General features: G+C 44.6%; 1 protein-coding gene and 1 non-coding gene across 4 annotated transcripts in view; one reads left to right on the top strand and one right to left on the bottom strand.

Annotated features, from left to right (window-relative positions):
• The window catches only part of Sufu (SUFU negative regulator of hedgehog signaling), a 101,316-nt gene that overhangs the window by 16,179 nt on the left and 69,116 nt on the right, over nucleotides 1–16,021 (top strand). For all 3 annotated transcript variants that reach the window (XM_069994526.1, XM_069994516.1, XM_069994534.1), the window contains exon 3: nucleotides 15,373–15,509. In XM_069994526.1, the coding sequence (XP_069850627.1) occupies nucleotides 15,373–15,509 (137 nt within the window). The remainder of the gene's footprint in view (nucleotides 1–15,372; nucleotides 15,510–16,021) is intronic.
• Nucleotides 8,370–8,473, bottom strand: LOC138809192 (small nucleolar RNA U13). The gene has a single exon (XR_011366746.1). It is a non-coding gene; the product is annotated as a small nucleolar RNA U13 (small nucleolar RNA).

The raw sequence follows: 16,021 nt of genomic DNA, 5'->3' as shown, positions 1-16,021 counted from the left end.
TCTAGTAAGGACATAGCTCTGGGCCATCTAGAAAGAGTGGGGCACCTATCATCTTAGCCCAGGGAGGGGTAGGGCCCAGTTTAGTACTCTAACTGAATCTGAAGCTGCCACTTCCACTCAGCCAGATTTCAGGCTCAACCTCTCTCTTCTCTTCCTTCCTTCTCCCCCTTCACCCCCATGCATTGCCTTTTTTCTCACATCACAGGTTCAGACGGTGGAGTCATTTATGTTTTCTGGTATATCTTCCTTTTGACCACTTCTCAAGCCAGTAATTGTGTTAGAGTCCTTGATTAGATGCTGGATCTAGCTATGAAATCCTCCATCTCTGCCATAGATGGGACTAGCTCATTATTTCTTCTTCATTGATGTGTTTTTCATAAAGTCTAGCTGATACAGGGACCTGCACCCTAGTCCCCAGGTTGGAGATAGATTATACCCTCTAGTACATTATGAAAGACCCATGTAGCTGTGTGCTGGTGGCTCATGCTTGTAATCCTAACTATTCAGGAGGCTGAGATCAGAGGATCATGGTTTGATGCCAGCACAAGCAGGAAAGTCTGTGAGACTCTTACCTCCAATTAGCCACCAAAAACTGGAAGTAGCATTGTGGCTAAAAGTGGTAGAATAACACTGATGTGACTTGTCCACACAGACCATATGGAGTTACACCATAAGTTAGGTTTTTTTCAATTTATAAAGAAAGTGAAGCATATTACCTAAGATGTTGGAAATTAGAGAAGGTAGAAAGAAATAATTCATAATCTTACTACCTTTTGTTTGTGTGTTTTTGTTTTGTTTTGTTTTGTTTTTGGTCAGTCGTGGGGCTTGAACTCTGGGCTTGGGCACTGTCCCTGTGCTCTTCAGCTCAAGGCGAGTGCTCTACCGCTTGAGCCACAGTGCCACTTCTGATTTTCTAGTGGTTTACTGGAGATAAGAGTCTCACGGACTTTCCTGTCCAAGCTGGCTTTGAACCGCGATCCTCAGATCTCAGCCTCCTGAGTAGCTAGGATTGCAGGCATGAGCCACCGGCGCCCAGCTTGTTTGTGATTCATTATCTGTTCTTATTCTGATCCACTAAAAATTTATAGTGACTGGTGCTATTCTAGGTGTGCATGGACCTTTAACTCCCTTTAGAGCCTAACACCTTCCAAGGCTTATCTGCTACTTGGCTAAAGCTGTTTATACATTTAGCTTGCCCACTACTGCTTTGGTTTTTAGATTCTAAATAAAAAGCACATTTGCTTGGGAATATGGTCCTCATTCATTGTCATGTTACATTAGGTTCATCCATTTCCCCCCTTATAACAGTACAGAGCACTGTAGTGAGCATGTGTACCAGTTGCTGATTGCTCACTTGTCAGTTAATATTTGGATCCTTTCCTGAAACCACAACTGTACTCTCAACATGGTAGTAGTAATCTTGAGGGCATGTTGTACCTGTTGCTGTTGTTTTCTTCTTATAAAGGTCAAGATTGTGCTGAGCATAGGGACATGTACCTGTAACTTATACTCAAGAGATGGAAGTAGGAGGATCAGGAGTTTCAGGCCAATGTGGGACATATAGTGAGACCCTCTCACCAACAAATAATCCCCATTACATTTCCCCTACAAAAAGAAGTCAAGATTGGATGATTGGTGTTAGCAAGAATTGGCCAACATGAGCTGTCTTATTTCTCCTTTTCTTGGGTATTTGAAATCAAAAGACAGCGGGCGCCGGTGGCTCACGCCTGTAATCCTAGCTACTCAAGATCAGAGGATCGTGGTTCAAAGCCAGCCCGGGCAGGAAAGTCTGTGAAACTGTTACCTCCAATAAAACACCAGAAGACCAGAAGTGGCACTGTGGCTCAAGTGGTAGAGCGCTAGCCTTGAGCTGAAGAGCTGAGGGACAGTGTCCAGGCCCAGAATTCAGGCCCCACAATCGACCAAAAAAAAAAGGAAAAAAAAAAAGATATCAAATGACAGTGCCTGTCCTAGGCTCCTTGTACTCAAGGAGACAAAATATTCATAATCATAGGCACAAAGATGGGTGTGAGCTTTTCATTGCCTAAGATAACTTGGGCAATTTATTTAGGGTAATAAAAATAATATTGTATTATTATGTAATAATACTGTCTTTTCAGCAGGACTGCTGAATGAATCTAGGAGAAAGGATGGTCTGCTGCCATTTCCTGGCACAAGGTCTACCAGGTGATATTGAGCAGGCAGTATTAATCATGGGCTCTGCTTCTTTGGAGGGCCCAAGTGTCATTACTGGGATGTAGTTCTGGCAGGATATCTGTGGTAATGAATAACACAGACCTGATACTGATCTTCATAGACCTTCAGCTCTTACCTTTGGGGAGGAGAGCCTGATAGAACCTCAGAGCCTTAAGTGCCTGCCTTTTTCCTTGTGGAATCATTTCTTTTTGTTGTTGCTGTTTTTTGTCAGTCGTGGGGCTTGAACTTGGCCTGGGCTCTCTCTCTGCACTATTCAGCTCAAGGCTAGCACTCTACCACTTGAGCCACAGCGCCACTTCTGGCTTTTTCTGTTTATGTGGTGCTGAGGAATCAAACCCAGGGCCTCATGCATGCAAAGCAAGCACTCTATCACTGAGATACCTTCCCAACCCTAGAATCATCTCTTGAGACTGTTAGGTTTTTAAAAAGAGGTAGCCGAGTAAGAACAGCACCACACACGTTGTATTCAGGTAAGGAGCAGGTTTATTCATCGTTCTGGCTGGCACCAGGCCATCTTGGTCCTCCACGCAGTGGGGAAAGGCCTGGGAAAGAGAGCTGGGAGATCTGGGAAAGAGAGAGAGCTGGGAAAGAGAGAGAAAAGAGCTAGAAAAGAGAGCATCTGGGAAAGAGAGAGATTGCAAAGAGAAGAGAGCTGGGAAAGAGAAGAGAAGGAAAGAGCTAGAAAAGAGCAGAGAGAGAGAGAGCGTCTGGGCCTGGGCTAGGCTTTATCCTGGGCTAGCCCTTATCTAGGGTATGGGCGGAGAAAGGTGAGACCACATCAAATTCAGATGTGACCTCAGCAGATGCAGATGTGACCTCTTCCAGGTGTCCCAGTTGCCTAGGTAACGCAGGTACTGGGTGGAGACTTTGCTGCGAGGAGGGTGGAGTCTGCTAGCCATCCAGGAGCGGATAGTACAGAGACCTAACTGGAAGGAGACCAGCGTCTTGGAAATGTGATTGGCCCTCATTTAAGGTTAAGCCTATTCACTAGTGAGAATTTAGATTTGTAGCAGCTTCCCAGAAAGTGTGGTTTATTCCCAGCCTTAGCCAGCATGTCTACAGAAACTGGGGACCTTCAAAGATCCTTTTTTTTTTTTCTTCCCTATTTCAGGTTAGTGAGGTCCCAGAGTCCCTGGTCCTTGGCCTTGCTTCTTGAAGGCCAGCAATGAGGATGCATTTGTGTTTTTCTAGATCTGACCTTTATTGGTTACTGGGGCCACTTGGAGCTCTCCCTCTAACTCCCAATTTGCCTGGCTCTAACCTCAGGGTGTTCAGTGTAAGGTCAGGACTGTAGGGGGAAGGAACTGCTGAAAAACAGGGAGTACAGCTGGCTGGTTGTGCTTTCTGCATTTGATAGATTTGACTCCTAACCACTTCTGAAAGCTCGGTTGGTAGAGGGAAAAACATGTAGTGAAAACTAACCCCCTTTCCTTCCCCTTCTAGCTTTTCCAATGTATCAAGTTGCATATACCCTGAATCTCCGCCCTCCTGGAGCCAGTCTGACAATTTTTCATTCTTGTAACCAGGGGTTTTGCATAGAGAAGAGGCCCAAGAAGGAAGGCAGTGACCGAGCTCAGGGAATAAGATTTGTAGGAACCTTGCCAATGTGGATCTGTTAGTCTTGTGTCAGTTCTTTGGCCAGGGACAATTTGCACAGCATCTCATGCAGTCATTTCCCTGCTCAGACCCATCCACTGGCTTCCAGTCTCACTTGAGTGAAAGCCATAGGTTATGACAATCTCCAAGGTCCTATGCACTTTACTTGTGTTTACCTCATCTCCTATTGCTCTCTTTCTTGCTCTGCTCAACATACTCTGGTTCCCTTGCTGTGTCAGGCAATCTTGTGCCTCAGGCCCTTGCACTTGTCTTCCCTGCCCTTGGAAGTCTCTACCAGCGGACAGCCCACACTTGACTCCCTCAACTCCTAGGTCTTTCTTCAAATACCTCCTTATCAATCCTCATTGACAATCCTCATCTTTAAAATGAGAATCCTGTCTCCCCTCCATAAAATAACATCTCCATTTTCCTTTCTAATTCTTCTTTAAAGCACTTAGTTATTACCATCTAGCTTATTTTATTTACTTATTTGGCTTACTTATTTACTTATTTGGCTTACTCCGCACTCCCAGCTTGTGAACATGTTTTATGTGTTGATATTTTTTCTTTTTCTTTTTTTTGGTTGGTCGTGGGGCTTGAACTCTGGGCCTGGGCGCTATCCTCAGATCTTAGCTTCCTGGGTAGTTAGGATTACAGGCGTGAGCCACCGGCGCTTGGCTTGATGTTTTTTCTTAATGTACCAAATATTGCTGAATAGATGAGTAAGTTGCAGGCAGCTCTAGCCCTGAGTTCAAGCGTCAGTACCACATTAAAAAAAAGTAAGAAACAAAAAGAGACAAAGTGAGTGAGAGACAGAGACAGAAACAGAGGCGGGTAGAACTAAGAGGAAGAGGAGGAGGAGGAGGAGGAGGGAAGAGGAGGACAGTGGAGCAAAATGATGTTGCAGAGTTTGAAAGCAGTAGTGATACATTCCTGTAATCTCAACACTCAAGAGGCCTGAAGAGGGCTGGGAGGTAGCTCAGTGGTAGAGCGCTTGCCTTGCATGCCTGAGGCCCTGGGTTCGATTCCTCAGCACCACATAAGCAAAAAGAAAAAAGCTGGAAGTGGTGCTGTGGCTCAAGTGGTAGAGCGCTAGCCTTGAGCTGAAGAGCTGAGCTCTCCCCAAAAAACAACAGCAAAAAGTTGGGTTGGATGTGTGACTCATTTGGTAGAGTGCCCACTGAGTACACAAGCTGAGTGAGTGTTAGGTCCTGGGTTCAAACCTAGTACTTACCAAGAAATAATGACTTTAAACAAATAATTTGATGAGGATAACAAAGGAATGGGATGAAGGTGAGGGAGCAGGAGTGGAACTTTAGGAAGCTTTTCCAGTGGCAGAGGACCCCAGTCTAGTGTGGAACAGGAGAGCTGAATGTTGCTTCTATTTATCTGAAAAGGAAACCAGTAAAAGTGACCCAAAGGTAATACCATTTAGATATTTGAATCTGACCTTGATAGAGACTAAGAGGAAGCTCATTGCTTTTTAATACTGTCTTATCTTGTTTGTTACTTAATATTGATACCTGATTATCTCTTTGGGAAACAATGGAAATGTTACTACCATTTAGTATGGATCAACTTTAACTGGATGTGCCCTTGAACAGAACACACAAAAAGTACTTGCCCTTGGGGAACCCAGATGCTATAAAGATTTGCTTTTTCCTATTACAGGTGTCTTGATCTTCTGGGGGAGGTGATTTATTGGAGTCCTAAAGGACTGTGTGTGTGGCCAAAGGCCCCTGGGCAGATCTTTTGGTTCCCGTGCCAGCAGGAAGCCCTAGAGCTGCACACCTGAGCACAGGAAGCACCTTAACTTCCCAACTGGGCCAATCTGGGCCACTATTAGTCCAGCTTGTCTTTTTACTTTTTACAATACTGTAAAGATACTACTTTAAGACACAAGTGATAAGTGAGAGCTACCAAGGTTTCTATCGTGCTTGATTGACTTGGGACCTCCCTGTGGTGGACCCATAGCTTGTTAGGGGTGCTTGGGAGGACAGGGAAGAAATTAAAGCAGATCTCCAGTAGGGAACATTGACTGTGAGCCTCACCACCCTGCAAGAGAGAGTCTGCTGCTCTTTGTGTAAGCATTTCTTAAATCCAGTGTCTTGGTCTGGGAAGTTCTTTGCTCACTATAAGCCCAAGATAGAGTTAAGCCACCAAAGTCTTAGGATCTAGGAGGCTTTGTTTGGCTAGATTCTCAGCTGAATCTGTCCCAGAAGCTACTGTTTTTAAAACTTGAGGAATGTTGTGGGAATGTGTTCCTTAGCTGTGGGAATGTGGTGTTTGGCTCCTGGCAAGGGGTCTCAGAAAAGGGCTACTTGAGTGAGGCAAATATATTCCATGAATCTGGTTGGACAGTCTGTAGCAAAAAGCAAGCATGTGAAACTCAGTTAAACTGCAGCCTTATCACACTCCCATTTCCCTGTGTGACTGTAGTTCCTCGATTCCTTCCTGTCTACTTGCCTTCTGCCTTTTTGCCTGCCTGCCTGCCTGCCTGCCTGCCTTCTTGCCTTCTTGCCTTCCTGCCTTCCTTTCTTTCCTCCTTCCCTCCTTTTCTCCCTTTTTTTTGGGGGGGGGGGGATGCTGGGTTGAACCTGGACCATATGTAAAAATTACTCTACCATTGAGTTACACCCCCAACCCTAGGCTGATGTATTTTTTATTCAGTACTGGGATTTAAATTCAGGTCTTCATGCTTGCTAGGCAGATGTTCTACTGCTCAAATCATGCCCCCAGCCCTTTTGCTCTTTTTGAGATAGGGTCTTGTTTTTTTTGCCCAGAATGGCCTGTATGGAAATCCTATTTATACTTCCCACCATAGCTGGGGTGACAGGTGCACACCACTGCTTTCAGCTATTAAGATGACCAGGCTGGCCCTGAGCTATGATCCTGATCTTCATTTCCTGAGTAGCTGGATTACAACTTTACTATTCAGCATGGTGCTTATGTTGTAATCAAAACATTTTTTCCTGAATGGCTAATGAAATATAATTGTGAATTATTCAAAACAAAAAGATTGTCTTTAGAATGGTGTATTTAGTAATTGTTGAATTCTACTGTCCTGAAGTCACTCAAAGAATAGTGCTCCTAGAGTCTCAGGCTGGGTTGGATGGCTTTGTAAGAGACGGAAATTGGTTAAAGTTTGGAGATTCAGGCATTTTTGAAGGACTGGGCCCATGAAGCTCTAGAGTCTAGGGGTTAGTAAGCGTAAGGAGTAAGGGAGTAAGAGAAGCTGTGTCATATGCAGATGTTTCCAAGGGGTGATGTTCACTTCTAGGGAACATGAAGAAGAGAAAATAGGTGCATGGGGGATGCTGTGTGAAGTGGCTAGCTCCTGTCAGGTACTGTGCTGGCTCAAGGAGAAGTCCTACACAAGTTGTGCAGATGAGGAAACAGATATACGGAGTTATTTTGACATTATCTTGGCTTAGCTTCTGCAATTGCACCTACTTCACTAGGCTCTTCTCTAGTATTGAGTCCTAGTATGGTATAATTTTATGTGATTTTTAATTTCTTCTGAGTCTGCTCCTGGGACCTTCCAGTGTCCAGAGAGGTCTAGAATAAGACTTTGACATGTATGTTCCTCACTGCCCAGCTTCTCTGTCTCTACCAGCAGGCTTACTACTCTGCCTCAGCCCGTCAGTCTTTTATGTTTGTTTTATTTTATTTTATTTTTTATTGTGAAAAAAATACTGTACAGAGGGATTACAATTACATGGGCAAGATAGTGAGTACATTTCTTATCAAGCATTGTAGCCTCCTCCTTTGTTTACCCTTCCCATCCCTTCCCATCCTCCCTCCCCTCCCATCCAATCCCCCCCCCCCACCAAGTTGTAAAGTTCGTTTTTTGACATGACAACTTGTACTTGTCATTGTTGCAACAGGTCCACCTGTATCCTTATTTAAACGACTTGTTTTTCCCCTTCCCCTCCACAAATTATACCGACATCAAATACAGTGAAAGCAGGGGTTATACTGTGGGGGAGGGACATACAAAGCAACAAAGAAATAATCTTATAATTGCATTAGAAACAAATGCATGAAAGAAAAAATCTTTTATGTTTTTGAGATGAGGTTTCACTGTATTGCATAGGCTGGTCTTAGATACCTGGCTCAAACAGTCTTCTTGCCTCAGCCTCCTGAGTAGCTGGGACTATAATTGTACAGCATAGTACCCAGCTATTCAAATATTTTCAGTTGTACTTTTGTTTCATACTTTTGCTTTTACCCATTTGTTCGTGGTAAAATACATATTGTCCCCATTTTTAGGCATAAAGTTCACTGGAATAAGCGTATTCACATTGGTGTACAGCTATCACTACCTTCTATTTTTGGAACTTTTTTTAAATCTTTGTGTTAAAAAGAACAATTTCCTGTTCTCTACTGAAAAACCTCTTTTCTATTCCTGTCTCTAAGGATTTGTGTATTGTATGTACTTCAGATACTTGGAGTCATATTGTGTTTGTTGTTGTTTTGTGTCTGGCTTATTTCACTTGGCACAGTGTCTTCAAGGTCATCCTCATTATATGTGTCAGTGTCTTTTTTTTTTTTCATGACAGACAGTTAATGTGCCCAAGTTGTAACAAGGTTTGAGGAAGGCGCATACCACACAAGCGTGTGAGAACCCAATCATCATACTTATGAACCAGAAAATAATCAGTTGTTAAGCATCAATACATTTTTTTGTTTTTTGTTTTTGGTGCTGGTCTAGGGCCTGGGCACTATCCCTGAGCTTTTTTGCTCAAGGCTAACACTCTACTACTTGAGCCATAGCTCCACTTCTGGCTATTTTGATGCTTAATTGGGGATAAGAGTCTCACAGAGTTTCCTGCCCTGGCTGGCTTCAAATTGTGATCCTCAGATCTCAGCCTCCTGGACAGCTAGGATTACTGGCTTGAGCCACTGGCACCTGACTGTATTAACACATTTTTGTCACTAATCTGTCAATAGGCTCTTGGATGTCCCCCTGCTCCCTTATTTTTTAGATGGTGCTGGTACATGGACTTATGCTCTGGCTCTGCTTTTTTGCTCAAGGCTGGCTCTTAACCATATGAGCCACATCTCCAGTGTAGCATTTTGCTGATTAATTTGGAGGAATTTTCTGCCAAAGCTTCAAACCCAAATCCTCTAGGTTTCAGCAACCTGAGTAGGTAGGATGCTAGGCTTAGGAGGTTTTTCTAACTTCTCCAGTGACTTACTAGTGTTTGTTCCCACCAGGACAACTTTACCAATAGAATGTCATCTCATACTTGTTTTTGTCCACCTGATAGGTGAGGATGGTGGCTCACAGTTTTGTTCTCTTTTTTTCACAGTTGTTTTAACTTGCTCTAATGTACATTTTCCTTCTGATAAGTAAGGTCAAACATCTTGTCATGGGCTTAGGAGACATACAGAGTTATGCTTAACAGGGATAAGTTCTGAGAAATATCTCCAGGCTGTTTTGTTATATGAACATCATATGGTGCTCATACGCAAGCCTACATAGTATGGCCATGTGGAGCAGCTTATTGCTCCTAACTTGCCAGCCTGTACAGCATGTTACTGGAATTGGGCAGGGGGTGGGGAGTGGGGGGAAGCGAGCAAGAGACAGAGAGACAGGGAGAGAGAGACCGAAAGAGAGAGAATACCATTAAGGGAAATGATGGGCCTGAGCTTGGCTTGCTTGGCTAGTGCTAAGCCTCAATCCCTGCTTTTTACTGTTTCTTGATTGTTATTTTTTGTTGTTGTTTTTGTTTGTTGGTTGGTTGGTTGGTGAGTGGGTGAAGGGAGCAAATTGTCAGGAAATACAGTTTCTCAGACTTTTCTGCCTGAGCTTGCTTTGAGCTACCATCCTCTGGATCTCAGCGTCCTGAGTAGCTAGGATTACAGGCATGAGCCACCAGCTCCTGGCTCTGTTTATTTTTTGATGAACTGCCAAACAATTTTCTGAAGCAGCTTTGCCATTTTACACACACACACATACACACACACACACACACACACACACACACACACACGTAATTGATGTGTGGGCATTCCTTATTTTCTTGTCAGTTGTAGGCTTGAATTAAGGGATGTGTGGACATTTCTTATTTTCTTGTCAGTTATAGGCTTGAATTAAGGGCCTGGGTGCTGTCCCTGAGCTTTCTTGCTCAAGGCTAGCACTCTACCACTTTGAGCCACAGCTACACTTCTGGTTTTCTGGTGGTTAATTGAAGAAAAGAGTCTCGCTAGCCCAGCGCCTGTGGCTCACGCCTGTAATCCTAGCTACTGAGGAGGCTGAGATCTGAGGATCGAAGTTCAAAGCCAGCCTGGGCAGGCAAGGCTGTGAGACTCTTATCTCCAATTAACCTCCAGAAAACGGGAAGTGGTACTGTGGCTCAAGTAGTACAGTGCTTACCTTAAGCTAAAAAGCTCAGGGACAGCAGCCAGGCTTAGAGTTCAAGTCCCATAACAGACAAAAAAAAAAAAAGGCTCATGGACTTTCCTACCCAGGCTGGCTTTGAACCTTGATCCTTAGATCTCAGCCTTCTGAGTAGCTAGGTCAATTCCTTTTATTCTCATCCCTATCAACACTAGTTTTTCCCTGTCTTGTTTTAGCTATCCTAAAGGGTTTAGAGTGGTATCTAACTGAGGTGGTGTTTTTTGTTTTGTTTTTCGTGTGTGTGTGTGTGTGTGTGTGTGTGTGTGTGTGTGTGTGTGTGTGTGTGTGTGTGTGTGTGTGTGTGTGTGTGTGTGTGTGTGTCTGTCCGTCCCTCCTGGGTCTTGAATTCAGGGCCTGGGTGCTGTTTAGAGTGGTATCTAACTGAGGTGGTGTTTTTTGTTTTGTTTTTCGTGTGTGTGTGTGTGTGTGTGTGTGTGTGTGTGTGTGTGTGTGTGTGTGTGTGTGTGTGTGTGTGTGTGTGTGTGTGTGTGTGTGTGTGTGTGTGTGTGTGTGTGTGTGTCTGTCCGTCCCTCCTGGGTCTTGAATTCAGTATCTAACTGAGGTGGTGTTTTTTGTTTTGTTTTTCGTGTGTGTGTGTGTGTGTGTGTGTGTGTGTGTGTGTGTGTGTGTGTGTGTGTGTGTGTGTGTGTGTGTGTGTGTGTGTGTGTGTGTGTGTGTGTGTGTGTGTGTGTGTGTGTGTGTGTGTGTGTGTGTGTGTGTCTGTCCGTCCCTCCTGGGTCTTGAATTCAGGGCCTGGGTGCTGTCCCTAAACTTTGAGCCACAGCTCTACTTCTGGCTTTCTTGGTGTTTAATTGGAGATAAGAGTGTCAGGACTTTCCTATCTGGGTTAACTTCAAACTGTGATTCTCAGAACTCACCCTCTTGAGTAGCAAGGATTATTGGAATGAGCACAGGTACCTGGCCGTCTCAATGAGGTTTTGATTTGCATTTCCCCCATGACTAGTGATATTAGGAATGGGATGCCAGCTTCCAGATTGGCGCCCCAGCATGTTTTCTCTAGAAAGTCTTTGCGGTGGGGCTGAGAATATGGCTTAGTGGTAGAGTACTTGGCTAGAATGCATGAAGCTCTGGGTTCAATTCCTCAGTACCACATAAACAGAAAAAGCTGGAAGTGGCACCGTGGCTCAAGTGGTGGAGTGCTGCTAGCTTTGAGCAAAAGAAGCTCAGGGACAGTGCTCAGGCCCTGAGTTCAAGTCCCAGGACTAGCAAAAAGGAAAAGAAAAAAGGAAAAAAGAAGGTCTTTGCACAGTACCAGTTAACCTTCTGGCTGACTTATCTGCCATTTTGACCCACTAGTAACTATTGATACTCCTTCATTTCACAATGGAAGAGAGGCTTTCAGCAGGTCCTGGTGACGAGGCTTCAAGGGCACATGTTTTTGTCAGTAGGTGTGATGTTGCTAAGGCTGACATAGCCATGGCTTTGGCTCTCCGGACTGCTGGGACCTTGCCAGCATATTGCTGGCCATCTCAGGAAGCAGGATCAGGATTTCTTGAGCTGGAAACAGTTCTGAGCTCATCTCATCCATCCTTCTGCAATAACATAAGAGTCCTTACTCCTGTTGTGACAGATGGGGAGAATCTTTAACTTATTCCTTTAGAAATTCCTATACAGAGAAATTCTACTGGCCCATTTTCCACCAGTCAATATTTTAGATCCTTTTATGTTTGTTAGGAAAAAATTTCTCTCTTGACTAAGATCCCGCCTTCTGTAGTACATGTTTCCACTCAGAAAATGGGGAGACAGCTGCTTCTTCGAAGGGACTTAATTCTCTGTTCAGATAAAAACACTTTGGCAGGAGAGGCCCTCACGGAGGAAGTCCAGACCAAGCCATTCCCCTGCAGGAGGCTGTATGACCTTGTCACTTGGCTATTGCTTGGACAGCTTGCTTTGAAAAAGAGGCCTTCTGACAGGCCCCGGCTGTGTGTTTATCCTGAGGCTGGACCATTCCAAACTCATGTTTCAGAGTGTAGAGGTTTTGTCCAGCTAGCCTAGTGGGTGGTAATCAAATACAGGTGGAGACCATCTGGCCAGCCTCTCCCTCCCCCACAGCCAAGTGAGGGCTGGCTTGCCTACCACAGAGCTGGCCCTGAAAGTACTCTGCATGGAGACAGATGGTGTACACATGCATGTGTGTGAATGCACGCCAGTGCTCATGTATGCACGTGGCTCTTCTTACTGAGGTGGTGCCATGTGAGTATGAATGGTTCAGTGACTTCTCTCTTCATCTCTGGGTTCTCCCCATTAGCAGCCGAGGATGCACATGTCTCTTTTAGTCTCTTAAGTTTTTGTGGTTAGAAATCATGTATTTCCTTTGGCTCAAGATGAAAGTTCTGGAATAATGGTCTAATAGCTTTACAAAGCTGCCTCTAATTGGTAGCTGCTTGAAATCTTCCCTTTGCCCTAGTGACCCATCTTGTTTTGTAGAGTTCAGAGTTAGATTCAGTTTTTTGCTTTTTTGGTTTTTGTTTGTTTGTTTGTTTTTGCTTTTTGCTGGTACTAGAGTTTGTGCTCAGTACTCAATTTTGTTAATCAGGTACTCTATCATTTGAGCCATGCCTCCAACCACTTTTTTTGTTTAGTTACTTTTCTGGTAGGCTCTCACCATTTATGCCTGGGCAGGCCTAGACCAGAATCCTGTTTATGCTTCGCCACAGAGCTGAGTAGATAGGCTTCAATCACCATCCTCAGCTTTTATTGGTTGAGATGAGGTCTTTTTGCCTACTTTGGCCCTTCTAGGATTACAGATGTGAGCCACTGTGCCTGGTAGTCATCTTGAGTTATCCCAGATTCTTACACCCTTTCCAGACTTTCAGCCCATAGGAAGCAGCTTTAGAAGCCTTTGTTTGCAAAGCTATTCCCTCAGCCTCTCTGTACTGAATTGACCCTAAAAGGACAATGCAGCAAAGAAATGAAATAACTTAGGTGGTATCACTTTTTTTTCTTTTAGCCTTATCTCCAGATTTTTTTTTTTGTGAAAATACTGTACAGAGGGGTTACAATTACATGGGCAAGATAACAGAAATTTATGTATGTACCCTTCAAATGTGCTTCCCACATTGCTAGATAACTGGAAAAAACTGCAAACCACACGTACTTCCTTAATGGGCTTGGGCTTGACCGTGATGATTTCTTTTTTTTTTGTCGGTTGTGGGGCTTGAACTCTGGGCCTGGGCGTTGTCCCTCAGCTCTTCAGCTCAAGGTGAGCGCTCTACCACTTGAGCTACAGCGCTACTTCCGGTTTTCTGGTGGTTTATTGGAGATAGGAGTCTCACAGTCTTTCTTGCCCGGGCTGGCTTTGAACCATGATCCTCAGATCTCAGCCTCCTGAGTAGCTAGGATTACAGGCGTGAGCCACCAGCGCCCGGCGACCGTGATGATTTCTTTTTTTTTTTTTTTTTGTCGGTCGTGGGGCTTGAACTCTGGGCCTGGGCGCTGTCCCTCAGCTCTTCAGCTCAAGGCGAGCGCTCTACCACTTGAGCTACAGCGCCGCTTCCGGTTTTCTGGTGGTTTATTGGAGATAGGAGTCTCACGGTCTCTCCTGCCCGGGCTGGCTTTGAACCGTGATCCTCAGATCTCAGCCTCCTGAGTAGCTAGGATTACAGGCGTGAGCCACCAGCGCCCGGTGACCGTGATGATTTCTAAGGGTTCCTTTTCAGTCTGCAAGAGATTGGACTTAGCTTTTCTGAGATTATATTCTTTTGTATGTGCTGGGTTTACCTAGCACAAAAGCAAAGAGTTGGATTAATGTCAGCTTCTGAGTTTTCTTATCTAGTCTTCTGACCTGTCCCTGTGGCGGATGGTGGTAGTGCTAATGATGAGAGATTCTACAGGAATTCCAGGGTAGGGCATGCACTGCATCATCATCCCTTCAGAATCCTCCTCTTGTATCACTTGTTCTGGGAGCTTGACTAGCAAGGAAGTGTTGGCTGTCATCTTCACTTATGGTTTGTATTTGTATGCTAGGGAGTTTACATGTGTATAATCATTGTGGCTCATGTTTGTACAAGATATAATTACTGAAAATTATATCATGAACCTGTTTTAACTTTTAACCCTTCTCATGCTGGCAAGCTTTTTGGAGCTCGGTAACACTTCTCTGGATGTCTCCCTCCCATGAGGAGACTTAGTTCTTTACTGCCTAAGGCCTGCTCTCTAATGGCAGGTTCTTTCAGGGACTTCTCTAAGACTCAGGATTCTTTTGATCTTGTCCTATCACTAGGAGGAGCTATAGCCACAGAAGGCATATCCTGGGTCACCAGAAATGGGAAGGGAGGCAAACTGCTTCTTCAGGATCCAGTGACTAATGAGGCTTTTGTTGATTGGTACACATGTCTCAGGAGAATATGGGCCCACTCAGTGTTTGGAATCTTCCTGGGGACCTGTCTTAGACATTGATCTTGGAGGCCAGGATTGTACTGTGGTAGGCTAGAGTGAGAGAAGTGTCTATCCTCATATCATATGGCCTTAGTAGTTAACAGGACATGTATCCTCAGCAAATTAAGTAGGTTCTTATTAACAGCTTGAAGGAGTAAGGAGCATTAACAAGGAAGATTTTCAATAATGTTACCTTAATCATACAGAAAAGAATGTCCTAGATAATCAGAATCTGGAACTTAAAGGTTTTTTTGTTTGTTTGTTTTTGTTGGTCATGGGGCTTGAACTCTGGGCCTGGACACTGTCCCTGAGGTCTTAAGGGCTCTACCACTTGAGCCACAGTGCCACTTCCAGTTTTTCTGGTAGTTAATTGGAGATAAGAGTCTCACGGACTTTCCTACCCAGGCTGGCTTTGAACTGCTGTCCTCAGAGCTCAGCCTCCTGAGTAGCTAGGATTACAGGCATGAGCCACCAGCGCCTGGCTGGAACTAAAAGTTTAAAGTGCCAATGGGAGAATTTGATTGGCTGGGCTAAGGTCATGAACATGAACCTGCAGCTGGCAGCAAGCTAAGAGGAAAAAATAGCCACACAGGTTTTTGAGGTTCTTCTTACCCCTAGGGCTAGTACTCTGGGAAATAGCTCTTAATAGATGGTTTGCATGCTGAGCCACTATACAAAGTGGAAACTTAGACTTCTAAAAGAATGCTTTTCTTAATTTAGTTTAACTGAAAACATTCACTTTTTGTTCCCTTCAGGTTTACAGGAACAGATGGGCCTAGTGGTTTTGGGTTTGAGTTGACATTTCGTCTGAAGAGAGAAACTGGAGAGTCTGCACCACCAACGTGGCCAGCAGAGCTGATGCAGGGCCTAGCCCGATATGTGTTCCAGTCAGGTAAGTCCATGGTCTGGCTGGTTGTGCCAGTCCTGTTGCTGTAAGCCTGACTGGCTTTGGGAACTTGCATATATATATATATATTTTTTTTTTTTTTTTTTTTTTTTGTCGGTCGTGGGGCTTGAACTCTGGGCCTGGGCGCTGTCCCTCAGCTCTTCAGCTCAAGGCGAGCGCTCTACCACTTGAGCTACAGCGCCACTTCCGGTTTTCTGGTGGTTTATTGGTGATAGGAGTCTCACGGTCTCTCCTGCCCGGGCTGGCTTTGAACCGCGATCCTCAGATCTCAGCCTCCTGAGTAGCTAGGATTACAGGCGTGAGCCACCAGCGCCCGGCTTTGCATATATATTTTGATGTCTATAGAGTCCTTTCCTGGCTGGAAAGCTACTTGGGCCTTGGCAGAGAAAGATATACATTTACTGTGCCTTCTTGCCACTGTCCTAACACCTGAACCTTTGTTGTAGTCTGCCATAATTAACCTATTCCCTGTTCTAGCTAACCTGGCAGATTCTAAG

This window comes from Dipodomys merriami, unplaced genomic scaffold (assembly GCF_024711535.1).
Source record: "Dipodomys merriami isolate MVZ:Mamm:240054 unplaced genomic scaffold, mDipMer1.0.p SCAF_102, whole genome shotgun sequence".
Taxonomy (NCBI): Eukaryota; Metazoa; Chordata; class Mammalia; order Rodentia; family Heteromyidae; genus Dipodomys; species Dipodomys merriami.
Note: the sequence above shows the minus strand (reverse complement) of the source record. Positions and strands in the feature narration are given on the sequence as shown.